At 48.1% G+C, this 22,020-nt stretch overlaps 5 protein-coding genes across 6 annotated transcripts; 3 read left to right on the top strand and 2 right to left on the bottom strand.

Annotated features, from left to right (window-relative positions):
- The first annotated feature begins 342 nt into the window (after positions 1–342).
- LOC131213256 (uncharacterized) lies at positions 343–5,628 on the top strand. The gene is made up of 8 exons (XM_058207265.1): positions 343–550; positions 1,548–1,890; positions 1,971–2,742; positions 2,845–3,745; positions 3,809–3,959; positions 4,044–4,179; positions 4,272–4,585; positions 4,667–5,628. The coding sequence occupies exons 2-8, from the start codon at positions 1,720–1,722 to the stop codon at positions 5,093–5,095; spliced, it is 2,874 nt and encodes a 957-aa protein (XP_058063248.1). The 5' UTR covers positions 343–550; positions 1,548–1,719; the 3' UTR covers positions 5,096–5,628.
- A 1,015-nt stretch (positions 5,629–6,643) lies between these two features.
- Positions 6,644–13,164, bottom strand: LOC131214053 (solute carrier family 53 member 1). Of its 2 annotated transcripts, none has more exons than XM_058208398.1 (8): positions 12,854–13,164; positions 11,908–12,051; positions 10,732–10,939; positions 9,347–10,532; positions 9,071–9,265; positions 8,813–8,982; positions 8,432–8,721; positions 6,644–8,347 (listed from the first exon to the last, which is right to left on the bottom strand). In XM_058208398.1, exons 3-8 carry the CDS (start codon positions 10,798–10,800, stop codon positions 8,239–8,241), a joined length of 2,019 nt encoding a protein of 672 aa, XP_058064381.1. In that variant the 5' UTR covers positions 10,801–10,939; positions 11,908–12,051; positions 12,854–13,164; the 3' UTR covers positions 6,644–8,238. The 2 variants fall into 2 exon arrangements, with proteins under 2 accessions (XP_058064381.1, XP_058064382.1); XM_058208399.1 differs by lacking the exon at positions 12,854–13,164 and adding an exon at positions 12,306–12,349.
- Positions 13,165–14,081: 917 nt separating this feature from the next.
- On the top strand, positions 14,082–15,041 carry LOC131213266 (small ribosomal subunit protein uS11A). Its single transcript, XM_058207276.1, has 3 exons — positions 14,082–14,155; positions 14,370–14,610; positions 14,704–15,041. Exons 2-3 carry the CDS (start codon positions 14,371–14,373, stop codon positions 14,920–14,922), a joined length of 459 nt encoding a protein of 152 aa, XP_058063259.1. The 5' UTR covers positions 14,082–14,155; position 14,370; the 3' UTR covers positions 14,923–15,041.
- Positions 15,042–15,623: 582 nt separating this feature from the next.
- LOC131213157 (ubiquitin-like FUBI-ribosomal protein eS30 fusion protein) lies at positions 15,624–17,891 on the bottom strand. The gene is made up of 3 exons (XM_058207133.1): positions 17,869–17,891; positions 17,445–17,561; positions 15,624–16,151 (listed from the first exon to the last, which is right to left on the bottom strand). Exons 2-3 carry the CDS (start codon positions 17,517–17,519, stop codon positions 15,828–15,830), a joined length of 399 nt encoding a protein of 132 aa, XP_058063116.1. The 5' UTR covers positions 17,520–17,561; positions 17,869–17,891; the 3' UTR covers positions 15,624–15,827.
- A 941-nt stretch (positions 17,892–18,832) lies between these two features.
- LOC131213270 (N-acetylgalactosaminyltransferase 7) lies at positions 18,833–21,804 on the top strand. Its single transcript, XM_058207281.1, has one exon. The coding sequence runs from the start codon at positions 18,833–18,835 to the stop codon at positions 20,636–20,638; it is 1,806 nt and encodes a 601-aa protein (XP_058063264.1). The 3' UTR covers positions 20,639–21,804.
- The last annotated feature ends 216 nt before the right edge of the window (positions 21,805–22,020 follow it).

The raw sequence follows: 22,020 nt of genomic DNA, 5'->3' as shown, positions 1-22,020 counted from the left end.
CCCCCCCCCCCCCCCCCCCCTCCCAGAGGGGGCTCGGATGACCTAGTGCCGCAATGCGCATGACCGTGGCCTCCGTGGCTTCGGAGGCCCTTCGAGGCGCGGAACTGGAGCGAGTTCGCCGCGGTACGGGCAGCTACGGGCAGCATTACACAAAATTGTTGCGCACTGCTGTGCACTCTAGCCCCCACGCCCCCACGCTCTGGTGTGGACCGGTGGTGACCGGAGTAACCCAAGTCGGACGCAGCGACCAGTGGCCATCCGCACCTAAAAAAAACCGTGTTAGTGTTTCTGTTGCCGCGGGTCTGTACACCGTCCGACCTGCGGCGAGCTGGAGGTGGTCAGGTACCGAGGCGCGTCAGTAGCGTCCGCATAGAGAGGGTGAGGTACACACAACGGGGCCGGCATCCCAACGGGGTGATCCGGTGGCGGAAAAGCAGAATCCGCGAGGCGTGCCACGCGGATCGTGGATCGATTTTTCGTGGCCGCTTCCGCTTCCGCGTTGCTAAGCTGCTCGGGTGGTACCATGCAGCAGTGCCCGGTGCGGTGGGAGGTAAGCGGGCGCTGGTGACGAACCTGTAAGATAAGAGTGGACGTGAACGTTCAGGCTACGCATTGGATCCCGACTACTAACCGTGTGTTGGTGTCTGTGCGCGTGTAGGTGTGTGTTTGGCAAACGGAAGTGGCTTCCTCTGTTTTCGGGCCTCTCGGGCACCCGCTCACGGCACGTCAACCAAGCTCCGGTTTCACGCGTCAATAAGGCCGCTCCATTGCTCCATCCTGGGGCGACGGCGGTGGTGACCGCAGCCTCGGGGACAATCCCATGCATTCGTGCGCAGGAAAACCCCCAACCACAACCGCCATGCAGAAGCATGGCCTCGGACCAGCTTCAACCACCTGTAAGATTGTTGTTGTTGCTGTGTTGCCCTTGGCGGTACGGCCACGTGCGGGGGTGCCAATGGCGGTGCTACTGCCCCGTTTAATGTGTGCTATTTTTGACGTTTATTTTTAACGGTGTGCTGTTTGTCGATTGCACCACCTGTACTCCGGGTGTGTTCCGGTACCAGTCTCGCTCTCTCTCTCTCTCTCTCTCTCTATTCCTCTCTATTTCGCCTATTATGAAGCATGCCTTTTGCAACATATTCAACCTTTTTTTGGCAACCAGAAATTGCATTCGGCACACAAAATGTAATCGATCTGCGTTGTTGAACACTGTCTAGCAATATGAAAATCGAAGAAATCACATTCAACTGTTTACAAAATGGCCCGTATCGCCCACTAATTAGCGTTTTGACGTACGATTTGACGCCGGAGCGATGTGATGACACTGGATAAATAAAAACATGTGTTCAGATCGGAATGGCAAGAAAAGGTTCACAATCAAAGTTCCGGTTCCGTTTTGGCCACAGTGTTACAAATACACGCACACACCAACACACCGCGTTCGACGGGCAATCGCCTTTAACCCGTGCCTGTGGCTGTTGCTGCTTATCTCTCGTTCTATCTTGACTTCCGGTGGAATGTTTACGCCTCCGCCGGGTTCGATGCAGCACTAAGGGGCAAGTACCGGCACCTCGACCAGGCCTCGGCGCCGTACACACACACCCACACACACATGCAAGGACATACGCCCGATGGAGCTGCAACCCGCTCGGCGTGACAGCATTCCGGAGGAACCGTACACTACGCGCGCCTGGTGACAGGCGATTCGCACGGCGCACAATGGACACGACGGTGCTGATCTCCTGGCTGGCGCTGGCCGGTACACTGCTGATCGTGGCGCTGCTGCTATGCCGGCTGATACAACCGTACGACATCGCCTGGTTTCTGTCGAACCGCGAGGACAAGAGCAACTTGTCGAAGATGCGGCTGTACAACGCGAATGGCTACCTGGTAAGCGGCTAGTTTGCCCCTCTACCGCTTCCCTACTGATCACGGACACTCTTCCGCTCCTCCGCTCCTCCACTTTGCAGATGCGCTCCGGCTCGGAGATACTGCTCGGTTCGACCGGCAGCTTCCGGCGCTTCGATTCGGTCGACCGCGACTACCGGCCCCAGTACGGTCCGGTGCCGAGCGCCACGGCCGTACCGCCGTGGCACCGCTCGACCGACGACCCGGACATTCCGCCGCAACCGCTGCGTCCGGCCCCCTCGCCCCGGGAGGCTAAGATGAGCCGTGACAAGCCAATCCACCGCCAAACGTCCGAACCGGACTCTAGCGCGCGCTCGATCATCATCTCGCCCATTCCGCGACCGGTACCGCGGAAGCAACACTCGGCGCCGCTTTCGTTTCCGCTACCCCTGCTCGGCTCGCCTCGTGAAAAACGGACCACGCACGGCCCGGTGGTGCCCTCTCCTCCCGTGCACGCGCCCTGCACGAACCCGTTCCTCGGTGGTGCGCCCTTCACGGAAGAGTGCGGTGAAGGGCTCGGCCCGAACGCAACCACCCGGACGCCTACTAAACCGGTACCAGGCAGCGTCCTGCGGGCGGTCACGATTGCGCCCCCGGCGCAGCTGTTCGCGCCTAGCGCGGCCACACCTGCTAGCCCACAGCGCACCGCGGCTCACCCCGTACTCCGTGCGCCGCTCCACTCTGCCAACAATCCGTTCGTTGACGCCTCGTCCACACCCACACTGCTCAAGCAATCAATCGGCAATCAAACGAACCAATATCGCCATCAGCAGCAGCAACAACAACAAGCTTGCGTTTTCAGCTTCGAACCGGCGACGGTACAGTCGCTGTACAATCGGTCCAACCCTTCGCTGCCGGCACCACTTACCAGCACCGCCACCACCACCACCAAACTGCCAACGTTAGCGGCGCCAGCGGCCATGCTGACGTCTACACCCGAGGACGACCCACTTCGGCGGGCGGAGAAACGGCTCAGCACGATGGAGAATCTGCGCCGGATGTCGCGCCTCATCGAGAGCAATCAGCTGCTGCTGAACATCTACCAGCAGTTTAACCGCACGGTGTCGGAACCGCATCCGGAGCCACCACCGTCGGTGGGCACCCCCGCTCCGCCAACACCACCACCGCCCCAAGCTGCTCCTCCAGCGGTGCCTGGTGGCGGTGAGCCGGCAAGCAACGCGGATCGTTCGCGACCATCCGTGAGCTTGGCGAACGAGCGACCACCACCGGGCCCGGCTGCCGGTGAACCCGTCCCGCCCGGTTTGGCCAGGTACCGTGATTCACCGCGCACCGACGCCGTCGACAGTCTGCGGGTACCGTCGGTGTCACGCAGCATCAAGCACATCCTGCGCAACCGGTCGTTCTCGGAGACGGAGTTCAGCGAGCGGGCCCTAGCGAAGACACTCGCGATGCTGTCGGAGCTCGAGCCACCACCGTCACCACCGGCCGCCTCCATGATGAAGCACTCGTCGTACCGGGACTTGAGTCGGTATGTGCCGGGTGTCGGCACTAGCGGGAGCAGCGGTCGGGTGGAGCCCTCCCACGGCCAGCGGGCGGCCAGCGAGACGCTACACAAGACGGTTTCCGAATCGTTTCTCGAGCAGTACTCACTGCTAGGGCGCTGCGACGGAGTGCCACCAGTCCGACCGGGAGAGCCAGGCAGCGAGCCGGCAGGGGATGTCGGCGGTGTCGCGTGCGAACGATTCCGCACCACGACCACGGTCCTCCCGTCGTCGTCCTGCGAATCGGTTGCGTCGCAGTCGTCGGTCGTGTTCGCGGACCTTACGCCGAGTAGCCTACACCGGGGCTACCTGTGCGTGGCACTGCAGCCTGACAGGTACGGATACCGTGACACGAAACGATTCCCCGTGCTTCCTTTCTGACTTTCCCTTCTCGGCAGATCCGGCACATCCGGCGGTACGGAGCTGGCCGTCACGGTGCAGGAGGCGAAGGATCTGGTCCGACCGGCCGGGCCGTCCGACGCGGGCGAGATGGAAACGTTCGTTAGAGTTTTCATGTCAACCGACAAAGCGAATGCGGTACAGACCAAGGTAAGACCACCACGAGCAGTCGTTGGTCGATCGGCCGGTCTTTGATGCGTTTCGTTTTCCCCCTTTATCATTCGCTGCACACAGATTTGTGCAGGCTCCAGTCGGCCGAGCTACGGCGAAACTTTCCGCTTCCGGATCCCGGCCAACGGTGGCACCGGACGGCGGCAAACACTTTGCTTTCAGGTGTACCAAAACGATGCCCAGTCGCCGACACTAGTAGGTAGGTGGTGCTCGTGTCGTCGTGGTTGGATCGGGTCAGTCACTTATCACTCTGCCTTTATTTTGACCCTTGCACACAACGCACCGCTGTAGGTGAGGCGGAAGCGCAGATCAACGACACCAGCCAGCAGTGGCCCACGACAACGTGGCTTCAGTTGCGCGACTGCAGCTACCAGAAGGGCTCGCATCTAGGCGAGCTGATGTTTTCGCTCAGCTACCTCCCGACGGCGGAACGGCTGACCGTGGTGGTGGTGAAGGCACGCAATATCGCCCTAAAGTCGCGCATCGTCGACAATGGGCGACGGGGAATCGTCCACTGTAACGAGCCGGCAGCACTGGATGGTCCATCGGCTGCGACCGACATCGCCGGTCCCGATCCCGAGTGCGGGGGAAACATTTTCGTCAAGGTAAGGTACACCCCCACATGGTTGCGGTTGATCGGTTGATGCCCCATCTTCTGCCCTATGTTGCGGCTCCGGCGCGAATAGGTGTATCTCCTGCAGAACGACCAGAAGGTGTCGAAGAAGAAAACGTCAGCCAAGCGGGCCGAACAGTTTCCGATCTACAATGAAGCCATCATCTTCAGCGTGCCGCCATACCTCTTGAACGCGGTCCAGATACGGCTGTCGGTGGTGCAGATGGTGGCCCGAGCGGAATCGTCGGCGTTCCCCGGAGACTGCGTCGACCGGGCGGGATACCGGAGAAAGCCGAGCGTGAAGCTCGTGTCGCTCGGGCACGTCATCATCGGGAGCGGGACGACCGGCAAGGCCTTGCGGCACTGGCATCAGATGCTTACGGCGCTTCGCAAACCCGTGGCGATGTGGCACGGACTGCGCAGCACTTCGGAACGCAAACAATCCAGATCCGGAGCCGGCGGCACGGATCACAAACACGACCAACTTCCTGCGGATGCTTGAACGAATTGTGTCGCCAATGTGTCGCTAAAAATGTGTCGCACTGTAAATCGTTCTATTCGATTGAGTAACATTCTTATATCTATATGTGTATATTCTCATACGTGTATGTACTTTTGTTCTCCGCCAAACCGACACTATTCGCTGCCGACGCCAGTCGCTCACTGGCAGGCACCTTCGCATGTCTGCTCACATAAAGTCCGAGCGGTATCTCGGTTAGCGAGGGTTTTGGGGTTCCTCTCTGTTTGCTAAGAGTTAAAATCATCTCTGCATCGAGGAATCGCCGGAACATGTACTCTTCGTGTGTCCCGAGGTTCGACAACGCCCGAAAAAACATGCGGATAAGGAATGGAATGTAGTTCACTTTGCCTAGGGCAGTCGACTAACAGCGATCACTGGATCGTGAATCCACCAATTGGCGGGAAAGAGCCAAGTGCTTGGGCACTCTTTTCTAAACCTACGCCTAGCCAAGAGGGATCGTCGTATACCTATGCATACCATGAAAGACGGCCACCGAAGTGTTTTTTTTCTCAGTAAACGAGGGCGTCTGCAGCCTTAGTGTCCCTTCCGAGCTGGAAACAATAGTTCCCTAAGGGGTAGGATGGAAAACCAAGGTTATCGGATTAGAGGGTAGGCAGCTATTCTCCAGTGCGCGAAGCATTAATGTAAAATAAAAAAAGATAAAAAAAATACCGGTTGTTTCACCCAAATGCATCATTTTTGCTATTTAAAAATAAGACCATTTCGGAACTCCGGCGTGATTTTCGAATATAAATTTTCTCATTCCTGCTTCCATCCATCGCAACTTTTCAAAACCTGAACGTATCGAAACGAAAATTTCACGATCGAAGGAGAAGAACTGTAAAAATAATCTGCTCTAAATACATTATTCGATAATTCAATTACCTTTGATTTGAAATGCTGCAGGATTTATTTTATCAATAACTTTGGCGAAAATGTCAAGATATTTTTGTTTCATTTTGTTCGTAAAGCGTAAAGCCAAGTGGAATCTTTGTATTGCACCTTGTTTCGCCAATGACAAAAACATGTAAATTCGTGAAATTTTTAGTGAATAAAACTAATATATGGCTTTGAGTGGTTGTTTCATCCATCGTTCTTTCCTTGTAGCACATGAGACCCTCAAGGAATGTTGGCGTCAAATGGAGGTAGGTTTGATGTTTAACCAGCCTATTTCCCAAAGGCAAATATATCTGCGCGCTATGTAATAATATACAAATTATGCATTACGCGTTAGTTACAAGCCTGTTGACCCCCCTAATAAAATTTCTTTATATTTCATTAGATAGCGTCTTCCTGCGGCATTATTTCATAATCCAGCATCCAGTGAACGATGTCATCACGCGGGAAGACGTTTCACCCGGTTCTCCAATCAAACACACCCTAGTCTATTTTCATAACAAAGGTAAAGGTGTTTGAGCATGACTGAATTGAGATACAGATCCTAGAATTGAAATGTTATATTAAGTTTTTCATGAGATATCTTTAATTAATATAGAGAGACTACTCGAGACTACAGGTAGATATCTTTGTTTTTGTTTTATTCTAAACCATTGAGTCCAAACTATTTGCACTGTAAATACACAAGATGCACGTTCCGAATCACATGTGCAAAAGCTATTTCTAAGCTATCGAATATTTTCGCTCAGTTACAGTTACAGTTCACATCAGTCAGTCGGTAACTTGCTGTCTCAAAATGCGATAACATATATCAGAAACAACCGGGTGGAGGAAACAAGGAAAAGAAAAAAAACAAATTTGTCAAAAAATGGTAAAAATATATAAACTTAACCATTTGAACGCTGAAAACATATTCTGATTCTGCCTGCAAAAGCAGTATAAAAGTAAATATTTCTGCTTTGCTGTAAATCACAAACAAAATGAATTCCCGTAGGATTTAACAAATTAAATTATTTAGGCTGGAGTTGATGGGATCAAGTTACAGCGGTCCATGCTAAGTACATCTGCATCCTTTAAAACACAATATCATAATCTTTTCGGATTTACTTCACTCTTACATTCTATATACTTTTAATAAAAATTTGACTTTGGATTTGATTTCTCATATTACAGCAGCATAAAATATATAATCTTTCAAAATCGATGGTGAGCATCTATGTTGAGAAAGTTGAAATTGGTCCATCTTAGGGCTGCAAAGCATAAAGTCTTTGGCCTTTACAATCGAGAGCAAATCAATACACTCTATTTTGAAGTAGCATTTGAGAAATGAACTCAGAGGAATTTAGAAAAAACAATCCTGACCATTTTCGGATTAATCGGATTTTCGATGTGAGCATCCAAAATTAATTTTCTCATTTTAGCTTCCATTCATTGCAACTTCTTCAAATCTGAAGATATCGAAACGAAAATTCCATAGCCGAAAAAGAAAGTCTGTCCAAATAATCGGTTTTTATACATTGTTCATTAATTGAATATTTCTCGATTTTAAACACCGCAAGATTTCTTTTATCAGTAACATTAGCGCAAAATTCTAGCCCGCTGACAACAAAAATGAGGCAGTTTTTCATTTTGTTTGTAAATTGTTAAGCTAAGTGGAATTTTTATACTGCACCTTATTTCGTCAATGACTAAACCATGTCAATACGGGTAAAATCGCTTATGTTTTATTGTATAAAACTAATGTATGGCCAAGATGCGTTTGTTTCATCCATCGTTCTATCAATAACCTTGTAGCACATAAAGCACTTAAGGAATGTTGGCGTCAAATGGAGGTAGGTTTGATGTTTAACCAGGCCATTTCCTAAGGCACATATTTCTACGCATAGTGCGGACACAATGCAACATTATAAAAGGTATGTATTATTTCATATATAACGAGCCAGAGTCAGGTTACCAAAAGTTATAAAAATAAGTACAATTATAACTATAAGTACAATATACACATGTTGAATAAGATATGGAAGATAAGCTGATATGTGATAGTTTCAATCCTGTTGAACGCCCTCAATAAAATGTCTTTGTATTCCACTACTGTTATATGCATCAGAGCTTTTTTCATCTCACTTTCATTGTAGCTTTTCAGTTTCACCGAGTAGTGATTCAACGAAACCAACCAGAGGTGCGAAACACTGCTCCTATCCTGGAGGCCTTACCAACTGTGTTGATGATTAGATGATGATAATGCCAAGAGTATCAACTTCTACACCTTCCTCGGTTCCTTTCGTACGCCGCTCATCTTTCACTCTTTTTGGTTTTGGTCGGTTATGCTTTGTATACCTGCAAGCGAAGCAAAACATGAAAGTCTGTGGATAACTTTCAACTGTGGGTATGGATGGTCATCGAGTGCGATATCCTACTCACCGATTGATGACACCGTCTTCCTCGTCCATCATCTTTAAGATGATAGCCTGATCATTTGAGTCGATCGGAGCGATCGAGATATCGCGCACCGCTCGGAACTTGCCACAGTTGTTCAAATGCTCGTTCTCCAGTCGAAAAAAGTTCCACACGAACCGTCTAAACACCTCAAGCGGTGCTAGGATTGAGGTCATTAGATCCCCACTGACAAGCCCGCTCTCGGATAGCCCGTATGCTAAGATCCATGCGAAGCGCAGCACAAGATCCTCAATGATTGCGAAATAATAAAAGAACTGCAACAATGAATTAAATGAAAAATGATCGTGTTAGACCTTGCGAGACAGACATTGGGTTTGGGTTTATAATAACAATAAATAAACATACCGGCATTGAGTAAACGATTTCCTCGCGCAGAAAAGTGTTTTCGCCGGCATTGCGATCAAACAGACCCCAGTCCATTTTAATATCCCAAGTGTAAGCGTAGCAAGAGGACACGACCGAGCTCATAAGCCACAGCCAAAGAAACACATTGTCGAACGAATCTTCGTACCTATCTGGAACATCGTCAATGAAAGACCAATTTAGTGAAAGAAATCAGATTAAAGATACTGATTTTCATAGCAACACTGTATCATCACTTACAGGAATTCGCGTTACGGAGCGTAGCAAATATGACGACACAAAACGTGGTGGCATATTTACCGGCGTTGGCAAGGTGTGGAAAGGCTTCACGCGAGTCGCGATAGCGGCGTAAGCACTGAGCAAACCGAAACCACGCCGGAAGACAATTGACTAGCGGTCTGATAATATAGCTGTGCTCCATGCATTGATCGGTATCTGACAAATGGAATGAAAGTTAAACACCAGTAGTTAGTCTTTGGTTAGTTTATAGATAGGTTTCAATATTACAACACTCACTGTTGTTCACCTCGATCCAGTTGTCGTTGGTGGCGTAGAAACAGACCAGAAACTGAAAGTCGAGCAGCGCCGTCACGAGACTATTAAGTTGATCGGCGAGCCAGAAGTCGGCAAAACCTACGTGAACCAGCGGAGCTGCCACCATTCGACCGATTGTTTTCAGTAACCAAAACCGAGCCTCATATCGGAAAATGCGCAACGGATTGATCAGAAATACTATCATGATGACGGTCAAGAAGAGAGGGTTCACAAACGGTGGCACGCTAAGACTGTCGCTGTAAAGAAAGCTTAGCAAGCTGAGCGTCCACACCACACCTAGGATGGCTGCCAGCTCCATCAAGTGCTGCTCCGAGAGATGGTTTCGAGGATCAAGCTCGAAGATCAGCACATGGTTGACACCTGACGAACGCCAGCCGTAAATGTTGACACCGATCAGAAAAATAAACTCAATGAGCAGTAAAGGACCTCGGTATAGCCGGAAGGCAATTTTCAGATTGTCGCCGGTGTCGTTATAATGGAAGATGGCTGAAAGCATGACAACGACAAACAGAATGACGAAGCATCCACAGAATAGACCAACCTTGAAGGTGATCCACGGGCTCTGTTGCTCGCCAAGCGGCGGCACTCGTAGCCGCTTCATCGCCCGCTGACGATCACCTCCCTCTAGCTGCAACGTCACCGTCGTTTCGACGTCCACGATCATCTTGTCAATGTCTTTGTTAAGAAAGAAGAGGTTTGTCTCGACATTTTCCTTCAAATAACGGGCTCCACTGTCCGAAGCGAGGATCTTGTCATGTTTTTTCATGATCTTCCGAAAGCCGGTGTGGTTAAGGTTTTGATAGTTTTGCAGCAATATCAGGCTGAGGTAGAATTCGCTAAACGCCAGCTTTAACTCTTGTGCTTTTCGGTTCGGCAAGTGAATGGGCTTATGGCTGTGGCCATTTTTCGCCTTGCTCTTCTGGTGCAACTCAAGTGTGGTGCGCAGCTGCGTGGTGAGAGCTGCATACTTTCGTGTGGCTTCTGCTAGTTTTTCCGAATAAAAAGTGTTAATTTTCTTCAGCTCAGCGTCGCTGTAGTTATAGAACGATTCGTCAAAGTTGGCAAAGTGCCGCATGCGGACGTCCTCCTCCACACTATCGGCGGCGGGTGCCGCCTCGTTGGCCGTGTATAGCAGACCTTTCATCTCCTACGAAATAGCAAACAGCGGAAGTACAGTAGTGTAGATGAGTAAACCTTGCGTATAGTTGAAGAGTGTATGTTATGTTGCATTCTTTTATGGCAATCCAATAAACAACGGAAAGTTTTAATAATCATCTCTTCTGAATTGATCTTCTGATTTGTTATACACATGAAGTTGGCTTGTAAAAGTAACAAAAAAAAGTTACCTCGTAGTTGATATACTGCTTGCGCCATTCTGGAGTTATGTGGGCGGACAAGTGCTCGGCAAACTTCATTTTCTCGGTGATACGGCACGACCGGACGTTAATCCAATCGATATGTGTATTACGCGAGCACCACGATTACCACAGAACAAAATACGGGACGAGATATCCAATCGTGCCGAATTAATTTTGTAAAAGTTGGTCAACAAATCTGAAAGAATATGAAAAAAGTGCTTTAACAATTATCAAAACATCTATTATAGGACACTTTCCACTTCGCTACAGCGAAGTAGACAAATTATCATTTTAATAACTTTTTGTATGGCTGCAGCGAGTGTTATGCCATAGATATCGGCGAAATAGCGACAACATTATGGCAATGATAATTATATTATTATGGTCTTCTTTAGAAGTAAAAAATACACAATCACTCAAGCAACAGTCTTTCGATAACCTCAATATTTCGCTAATAGCTGTCGATAGCAACAATCTTTCGATTATAGCTCTGTTGTGATTACCTAAGCTCTTCGCAGTACCCCTCAGACTGTGCCTTTTAATTGCTTTCGGCATTTTTGTGTACTAAGAATTATCAATGAGTTGATCATTCTACCGGCACCAAACCTATACCAGTTTAACTGCTCGCTATTAACATACGTACTCTGTCACCATTCTCTCCCAGACCTTCATCTAACCGGTCGTGCAATATATTTAATTGTTCGATTTAATTCAATTGCTTTGCATGCAAAAGAGGCTGAAAAAGGGGAGAGCCAGCGGCAGCCCCTCGGTACTCTGTCAGGGTTGTTAATCTCGGTCAGGGTTATAAATCTTACCGTCAAGCATTTGCCTCATTACTACGTAACAATATAACGTTGTAGCCATCGCCTGAAGAGGTGTATGTTTTGTGTTTTCCTTCTTTACAATCATCGAAACACTGTTACCCGAATCACAACGGTTAACCAGTAACATCAGTTTAAAAGCTTCTAGGTGAGCAGAGCTCCAAACATCTATAAAAAATCCTGATGCAGCAAAACATCAAGGCAAAGAAGTTCTAAAATCCAAACATGTTTGATGCCGCTGCGATGCAGTCTTTACGTTTGTTAACAGCCCTTCGCAAACAGAGCAAATGTATTTGAATTAAAGAGCTGCTGCTAAAAGGGACGGTAAAACATTCTTGCTTACTTGCGTTTGAGGTTCGCCTCTTATAGGTTTGCCAGTTGCATGTACGTCGCATGAAACAGGTCCAAGGGGGCTTCCGAGGCAGAAAAGTGGTAGAGTAACCGGTATGTAACGAAATGCGAGCGAGTAGAAGAATATTGCTGGATACTGTGGGTGAGAAAAAGAAAGACAGATCGTGATCGTACTTGGTTGAAATAAGTCTGGCAAACGGGTTTGCAAACGCCATGCGATTTCTGATCATTGTAACCAACTCAATGCAAATTAGGAAATGCATAGCAATGCTTTACGCGCTTAAATAGATGCCTTGATGGAAAACGTAAACATTGATTTGAAATTTGAAAATCAGGCATTCGTCTTCACCATCGCGCACTGCCGTTCTATGGCAGCATTCGTTAGCTTACCCGGCACAAATTAACTACAGACCAAACGATGACTGATATTTGCCTACAAATACACCGTTGGTAGACGACAACGTATACTTAGTTGGCTCGATAAAGTGCTGAGGCGATAGGCGGTAATAAAACAGATTGTGGGTCTATTTGAACACGTTATACACGTTATTATGTGCTCACATACTCTTCTCTTCTTGGCACCTGCGATCTTATCTATCTCAGTGATAGCTCGGCGATCAGAAAACTGTACGCCGATCATTAGTGACACAGAATTGATTCGCCTTTGAGAAGATCCACAAATGGTACACTCTGATTTGCCTCTGTTGATCTGACTCTGTAAACGCAATCCTTGGTTCCACGCTTACGAACGGGGATTTCTGGAGCAGCCGGAGCTTAACTACCCTAGCGCAGCCAAAATAAGGCTTGCAGCTGCAGATTCTGCTCCCAAACCTGATTGTACTGCCGCCGTATCACGAAGTATCACGAGATTATCACGAACGGGTCTAACGGGTCCAACGAAAACGATGCAAAAGTTTACCTTTATGAGATTGGTTTACCTTTGTTTGTGTTCCGTCGCTGCAGTGTTTACTGTGCAATAAGTCAATTAACTGAGCAGCGACTGTACTCAAACACATATACATGTAAACTCTTCAGATGTTTATTGATTGTCTGCAGAATTTGCGGGAGAGTTTGCATATGGGAGATATAGTGTTTCCGCAGTCACGAAGAATTTGTACTGTCTGCTGTTATCTCCCGCTAAAAAGTATCCACGCGATAGACCAAACGTTCCCAACGTAGCACCGCGGGTTTCGGCGTGAAGAGAAGAAACGGTAAAACAAACACAACAATGAACAGAACTAAAACAAACGTCCCGCCCGACGACGAGCGCGCTCCGGACTATGCGGATGGAAGTGCATCTAGTGACGGATTGTCAGATTCGTTCCTGTATACATGACCGCTGATTGACAGTTGCGTACACATCGAACTATCACCATACAAACAATTGTATTCTCGCTACATATTCATCCGATACGGCAACTTTTGGTTTAAACTTTCGCGATAATAATTTGAATGCAGCTAGATCGCAGGAAATATATTGCAGAAAAAGGGTATTCATAGCGATTGCATTGAATATGTACAATTTCTTCTGCCATACTTCGGCTTCAGAGTCTCGTGCATGTGCTGTCATTTGCCTTATCTTAATTTTTGTATAGAGTTGATTTTTAAAACCATCGCCATTCACTTATGTAGGCAATGGTAAGGGCTGTTGTAACTTTTGTGGTTTTAATTACCAGAGCATCGGCCGTAAATCGTGGCGTGGTAGCGCCGCCACGACTAACTAACTTTATTCAGCTTCCGCCAATGAATAGATTAGTATACAACAAAATCGCTGCAGTAGAGGAGGTACTATTATTTACTGCAGACGCCCTTTATTAAGGCAGTTTCAACCCGGACCGTCTCCGGCGTGGTGCTTCGATTCCAGGGCCAAATCTCTGTAGGAACCACTTTTGTCTTGCGTCAATAATCTGAAAGAACCAATCAGTCTACAATTGGGCACGGATTTCACCTCATAAGTCTGAAGTGGAGGCGACTTTGTACGACCCGCCATACCATGGCATGCCAGTGCAATTCGGGGTTGCATGCGATGCCGAAACTGCATGCAATATTCCTGATCGTTTATACCGTTGCTAACATACCTAACCGTTCGAGCACCGAGCACGGTGTCGGCGAAGGGCTATTCGAAATGGGAACACTCGGAACTGGTATGAAATTGACAGATGTGATGTCGCTCGAACGTCAAACAACAGCAGGCCTTTTCCAAACTTCCGTGTGGCTGCGATAGAACGCATTGCTGCGAGGTAAGATACCATTATTAATTTTACTGGTCGGTCACCAATATTGCTAGGTGAAGAATGTCCTGCCAGGAGCACTACGATTGATTCAGTGGTAGCCATGTTCTTCAAACTGCAATCGGGTTCAATATGACCGGTTGGCCGGTATTGTGGTTTGTGTTGCTTGACTTTAGGTTGAACTTGTTTCTCTCTTTCTCTCTTTATACTGTGTTTGCTTTAGTATGGCTCCGTCACGAAAGAACAAAGTTGTGAAGGAGGAAGTGCAGGTCTCCCTGGGGCCTCAGGTGCGGGATGGTGAGATCGTTTTTGGCGTGGCCCACATCTACGCCAGCTTTAACGATACTTTTGTCCACGTAACGGATCTGTCGGGAAAGGAAACGATTTCTCGAGTGACCGGTGGTATGAAGGTGAAGGCCGATCGTGACGAAGCCTCACCCTACGCCGCTATGTTGGCTGCTCAGGTACGTGCAATAAGAATAATACGGTTAACTGCATGGTTTATCGTTGGTGTAAACAATTGTGTATGATTACTAACATCTCGTTCCGTAAACTAGGATGTAGCTGAAAAGTGTAAATCACTCGGCATAACCGCACTTCACATCAAGCTGCGCGCTACAGGTGGTAATCGAACGAAAACCCCTGGTCCTGGAGCACAGTCGGCTCTACGAGCGTTGGCTCGTTCCTCGATGAAGATTGGACGCATCGAAGACGTTACTCCAATCCCGTCTGATTCCACCCGTCGGAAGGGCGGTCGCCGTGGTCGCCGACTGTAAGACCTGTGTATACCTTTACTCTTTCAGTTTCTTCGGGTTTCATGTGAATCTTTACTTGATCGTGATCACTTAGCGTGTGCACTATAATTCGCAGTCTAATAAAACCGTGATTAGCTACACACAAAGCTGGCTGTTTCGTTCTCCATTTCAGGTTAAATGCTATCAATATTCATGTTTCGGTGAAAGTGATGGTGAAGAACGTTCTCGCAGAAGGCAATATCAAATACCAATCAACAACCAGTCAGTCAATCAATCACCGATCAGTATTGTCTAATGCTAATGCCTCCAAATTCACAAGATCAATTCTTTTTCTGCTATTGATCGCAAAATTGTGTTTTCTGCCACAGCAATCAATTGCATGCGTTACAAAGTTTGTCAACGCTTAACCTTATTGTAAATTGCATGTTTAACGCTCCATTTAATTTAGATTTCTGGTACTCTCGGTCATTGGTGAATTTGAACCACGCACGGCGAAAATAAGTATTTATCTACATCCACACCATCTCTTAGCAATGACGCATGGCTGAGATAAAGATGTTGACGACGGAGTGCAGACGGTGATGACGAACGTTGTGGATGTATTGTATTGTATTTCAAATTGTCATTCTAATGCCTCTAAGTTCTCAAGATGTCCTTTTCGAATACCCATCGGAAGTTTTCGGAGTTTTACTCTGTGGTACGGACAAAATATAACACATTAGTTCAATTGGTCTCTGTTTTATTGTTGATTTACTTCGCAAAATCGTCAAGGCAATGATTCCATTGTGTTGATGTAAGCGAATGTAAAATCAAAAAAAAAAAAAAGGAAAGGAAGTGTGCAGGATTCGATGAATCTTGCACGAAGTATGCAGGATTCGGTGAATCTTGACACAAAAAAAAAATTTTAGAGAGGAATAGAAAGGTTCTTATGCCGAATTGGCGTTCGGTCCACGCCGTCTACCGTAGGCTTGAACCACTGAAGAGAAGCGACGGTTGTATTGGATGCGTCGCTTGGCACGTCCTGTCCTCTTCTTTTTCTTTTCCTTCTTCTCCACTTTAGGTGTTTGGCCTTTAACCTTTCCGGCACGGGCCAACGAGCCGTGCACTTTACCGCCGAGAAGACCAACGGTCACATCCAGTTCGTTCGTACTCAGTTCCAGTACCGAACTATCATCGTCTAGCAAGTGACCCTCACACCAGAGGTTGATTGGAATCGCTGCGTCGATTGAGTTGGCTTCAGCTAACATACGCTGTTTGCGTATGAATACATAGAACAAAAAAATAAGAACATAGAATTACAGTAATTTTTAGCATTTGTGTAAGTTTTTTATTTAATGTGACGTTTTCCTCAGTTTACCAAAGCGATATGACGATAAATTGGTACCAAATTAATGTTGGAACGATTTGAACCACGGTTGGTGCCTAGCAGGGGCATTTCACTTCAACCACTTCTCTGTATTCCGTAAATTTCTATTGGCAGGAAGTTTTTTGGAGGATTATCGCAGAGGCATTTCTGCGAAATTCCGCTGGAATCTGCCGACAAATAGACGTACATCTTTTTCAGAAACATAAAGTTTATCACCAGGTTTGCAAGACGATTAGTGTCGTGAATTTACGCTCCCTCTAGACATGATTGAAAGGCAACGGCTAAAGGTCTCAAATTCAAACGCCTTGCTTTTGCAAAACATTTCTTCCGAAGTCCGCGTAAGACCGGAAAATCGGATATCTAAGGATTGTTCTGCGCTCGGAAACTATTTTGGTTTACAAATCGTTTGGTTTGTGGCAGTATTCGCTTGCTCGATTGCAACAAAAACTTTCACACAATTGTGTGGAAGTTGTTGAAACGAGTAGATATACTGCTCGCTAGTTACTCTTGCACACACCTTAGAGATCAAACAACGCTATTGAAATCGCGAAGAATCTGGCCAACTGTGTGTGCTTACAAAGATACGGTGAGGGTAATAGAAGAATGTACTATTTTGTACGCTGTTAATCAGTAACTCGCGGAATCTAAGCAGTAAGCGGCTCCATTCTATGCACAATCACATATTGCCAATTTAATTTTACCTACTTCTATCGAGGCATTACCCTAGCAAACATTCTTAGCCAATTGGAAATGAAGTGCGCCTTACGTTAGCTAACAGCTTAGGCTACATGATATGTGACTTCCTAGCCAAAATGAGAATAGGTTATTACTAGTGCTATAAGTTTGATTTGGTGATAATCATAGTTTCCATCTTGTAAATGTCTACTTTCCAAATGTATCGTTCGTGTATCTTTTGAAGATCTCCTGTGCTGACTTTTAAAAACCTCTTGCACACCGACGCTTAATCAGATGGCACGAGTCAAACAGTCAGATTTATTATAGCAGCGGTTCTAGGGAATCATGCTCATTGAAGGAAGCTTTGACTCTGCTTTCCACTGCAGATTGAGGACGTATAGGTAGTTACTGTATCCGAAACCCTTTTTCTCAGTTTCGTCGGCTTGGCAGTCACTGAGTACCGTCACAATAGTTAAACGTATAAAAATATGCGACTGCTTACCTTAACATCGTTAATGTTGTTCGCTGAATTGACTTCCACCACATGGGTGCCCAATCCTCGCAGGAACAACTGCATCCTGTAGCCTTGTTAGCACGGAGGCAGCCGATGGACGAAAACCTGGCGAGAAACACGGATTAGAGAAACAACTTTAATACAGCAGTTGCGAAGACTGATATTTTTCGAAGATTGTCGCCAAAGCCGCATCAAACTACTTGGGCCATACGAAATTGAAGCACTACCACCTGCCAGCCCTTCTTCGAATGTTGAATTGTTTGAAATATTGATTAAAGGTAAGTTTTAATCAGTTGCCGCTTCTATTTAATACAAAGTACACGAAACAGCGCAACATAAAATGCTAGCGTACATAATTCTTATGGAATTTTAGCAAAAAAAAACCGGGGGGGAGAAATAACGCGCTACCTACCTGTGGCGATGTCCAGCTCGAAAAGGAAGCTTAGCCGATAGGCATTTGACAGCCCATCGCTCGGAAGTGCGATAGCGGCTTTTGCCGGGGCAACGAATAGGCCTTTTTTGACAACACGACGGCTCATGTGGAGCACGCTCGCACTGCATGAGCGTATAGTTGGTAAGGTAGTTTTACTGCATGCCCCCAAATCGTTTTGAAATGCTTAATTGTGTTACAAGGTTATTGCGGATAGGCAAAACAAATCGATTCCTTTCTTTCCTTTTTCATAGAAAGCTTTTTATTGTGTGTAGCGTTTCGAGTAAAATTGCAAGCAAGTTTGCTTACGTGCAGCTCGACTGTGCGGCCGGTGTGACATTTGTTTACGTAGCGAATTTGGAACGCCGCACGTACACAAGCGCGCAACTTACTTTACGTACACAACAAGACTTGTTACAGCCGAGCGCTGCATATTCCGTTGTACAAGAACGTTAACGAACGAACGACAGCGGACCGAACACCGTCGGAGTGTTTTGTTTTATTTTTCCGGTTCTCTGGTACATCTTGGCGATACCGCAAGCCCAGATGCGGCGAGATTGCAGAACGACAGTAGCAAAAGCTTTAACATAGTTGATCGAAGGAAGCGCAAACATTTACCGTACGGATTATCGACGTGGCTGAATCCTAAAAGAGCTACCCGCGGAAATCACTGGAGTGGCGGAGAACCCTACCGTTATACTGTTGCGTTTCGATCACATTTACACACGCTTACTGCTGCTGCTCTAGCGAAACGGCTTGAAGAAATTTTCGCCTACGAGCCCCAACAAATACTGGCTTTGTCCTGTTGCTCTCCCGCGCCGCAACGTGCATGCTTTTGGGCGAGTGTGACGCGTACACACAGCGGACATTACAGACACGTAACCAGCACGCTTTCCAGGGCGTGGAAACAAGAGACGGCAGTGGCCCCGTTTGAACGGCGGAGGCGATGCGCGTAACCAACATCCGCGGTGGCCGGATATTCCGGGTTGTGCTGGGCAGCGCGATCTTCGTCATAATCCTGTACATGATAGCCACCTGGAGCGGCGTGAATCACCACACGGTGAAGGAGGCCTACCATGCGCGATTCGCTAACCGTGGCGGCCCAGGTGAGCTGGTTGGGGACGGTGCCGAGTCGACCGCCGATCAAAATCACCCGAAGGAGGTGCCCCAGCTGGTGGAGGGGCGGGGCAACTTTGAACCGCGTGAAGTTACGGAACACGAGGGACCGGGCGAGGGAGGCCGTGCGTTCGTGCTGCCGGATGAGCAACAAAATATGGCTACCGATGCCGAAATGGAGTACGGTATGAACATCGTCGTGTCGGACGCGATATCGGTTAATCGCACCATTCGCGATACGCGGCTCGAGGAGTGCAAACACTGGGATTATCCGTACCGGCTGCCGAAGACGAGCGTCATTATCGTGTTCCACAATGAGGGCTTCAGTGTGCTGATGCGCACGGTGCATTCGGTGCTAAACCGATCCCCGAAGCATCTTCTGCACGAAATCATTCTCGTGGACGACTATTCGGACAAGGAGGATTTGCGCGACAAGCTCGAACGCTACATTGAGCGATTCGGCAACCTAATAAAGCTGATCCGCAACACTGAACGGGAAGGGTTGATTCGGACCCGGTCGCGGGGTGCCCAGGAAGCTAGTGGTGAGGTGATAGTCTACCTCGATGCGCACTGTGAGGTCAACACCAACTGGCTGCCACCGCTGCTCGCGCCTATCCATCGCGATCGCACCGTCATGACGGTACCGATCATCGATGGCATCGATCACAAGACGTTCGAGTATCGGCCGGTGTATGCGGACGGACACCACTATCGGGGCATCTTCGAATGGGGCATGCTGTATAAGGAGAACGAGGTGCCACGAAGAGAGCAGAAGCGACGTAAGCACGACAGCGAACCGTACCGAAGCCCGACGCACGCCGGTGGCCTGTTCGCAATCAACCGCAACTTCTTCCTCGATCTGGGTGCGTACGACTCGGGGTTGCTGGTGTGGGGTGGAGAGAACTTTGAGCTAAGTTTCAAGATCTGGCAGTGTGGCGGGAGCATCGAATGGGTGCCGTGCTCGCGCGTGGGTCACGTGTACCGCGGATTCATGCCGTACAACTTCGGTAAGCTGGCGAGCAAGAAGAAGGGCCCGCTGATCACGATCAACTACAAGCGGGTTATCGAGACGTGGTTCGACGAGCCGTACAAGGAGTACTTCTACACGCGTGAACCTCTCGCACAGTACCTGGACATGGGCGACATCACCGAGCAGTTGGCGCTTAAGGAGCGCCTGCAATGCAAAAGCTTTCAGTGGTACATGGACAATGTGGCGTACGATGTACTGGACAAGTACCCGATGCTGCCGGCAAACCTGTTCTGGGGTGAGCTGCGAAACAGTGGTATGGAGAAGTGTGTCGATGCCCTTGGTCGGCAGCCGCCAGCGATTATCGGGCTGCAACCGTGTCACGGCCAAGGCCACAATCAACTGATTCGACTGAATGCTGCCGGGCAACTTGGGGTGGGCGAGCGGTGCATTGAGGCGTACAACGCCGACATCAAGCTGGCGTTCTGCAGGCTCGGCACCGTCGACGGACCGTGGCAGTACGACGAGCACACGGGAACGTTGCTGCACCGGACGCATAAAAAGTGTATGGGCTATCAACCGCAGAGCAGGCAGTTGGCGCTCATGCCTTGCGACATCAATAATGCCTATCAGTCATGGAAATTCAAAAAGATTCAACCACGCTGGTAGGCGCACAACTACTACGCGATACCAAGGAACGCCACCGGGAGAGTGGGGCACCCGGGCACCGATAGCGAGGAATATGGACTGTTTGTTAAAGGCATTTTCTTCGTTTGTTGAACGAATATGTTGTGTGTTGAGAGTAGAGAAGAACGACGTTAGAACAAGTGCAGCAGGCATGGGCGTGGAGACGACACAGCCGGCGGCAGGAAAATTTAGTGAGAAAGTAATTAGACAAAACAGTGATACGCGGCTAGGAGATGCTTTCGCAAAAACCCAAACAAATAGCATTCTATTGTGAACAACGCAAAAATCGTCGACGTTTGGCGAACTGAGAGAGTGAAAGAAAGATTGAGAAGCAACGAGAGGACGAACAGAAGAATGTGTTCGTAGGTTTTTTTTTAATTCTTGACTGTTGGGCAAGATTCGACTTGATAGACTGCAGACGTCGAGCCAAGGGATGAGAACAATACCTGAACCCGTACTGCCACATTCCGCCCAACACCAACCGATTCGATTACTGCCCCATTACCTTTGATGGTCACATCATGTTGGGTAATTTTACATCGTTTTTAATTTTTCTGTCCCTGGCACGCTGAAATTGACCATTAAAAGAGGCAACCGGTATATTGTTCTTGCCTTTTCATCTCGAAGGTGTCTTGATCCTATTTTTGGTCGCATCACTTAACACATAATAAAAAACTTAGTAAAACTAAACGACTTTGTTACAGAAATAGACGGTGGTTCATTCAACATCTCACTGGCAGAGATTTTTGAAATTGGCGTCTGGCAACCGTTACACGGTGTTTTGGCCGCTAGATGGCGCTACTGAGCAGCGTTACGTTCATATCGACAAATGGCTATAGCGTGCTCTTGAAAACTTGACTTGAACTTCATGTCACTCTTGGAAGCAAAGCTTGCTTTGGCTGCACTGTGCAAAACAAAAGGGAAATTGTAGCACAAGAATGCCAACCAAAGAGCGATGTACAGCTAGGATTTGCTCTACTGAGCCTTGGGCGTGTGCCCACCTTTCATGGCAACGTAGTCGACGGAGTCGCTGGTTGACGTAGCCCTTCGCCACCTCTGGCATTACGGGACCATGTTACGGGCGGGTGCTGGACACGGACCGGACCACTCCGTGTGCCGAAAACAAGAAAATAAAAGTTAATGTCAGAACATCAGACAAACCAAAACCATTTCTACTCTTTGCATTTATTGTGGCACCACCATTTCTGCTACCATTTCAAATGAACTGCTGCAGAACCGCATCGAACGCTTGTCGAAGCTTCACACCTTGGAACAATGGCTGTGCTTTGAGGAGTTCAAAAGATTTAAAAATGGCGACTTTGACGAGAGAAATAAAGCGCGTGGGAGAGCTCCAAACAATTTCG

Source organism: Anopheles bellator, chromosome X (assembly GCF_943735745.2).
Source record: "Anopheles bellator chromosome X, idAnoBellAS_SP24_06.2, whole genome shotgun sequence".
NCBI lineage: Eukaryota > Metazoa > Arthropoda > Insecta > Diptera > Culicidae > Anopheles > Anopheles bellator.
Note: the sequence above shows the minus strand (reverse complement) of the source record. Positions and strands in the feature narration are given on the sequence as shown.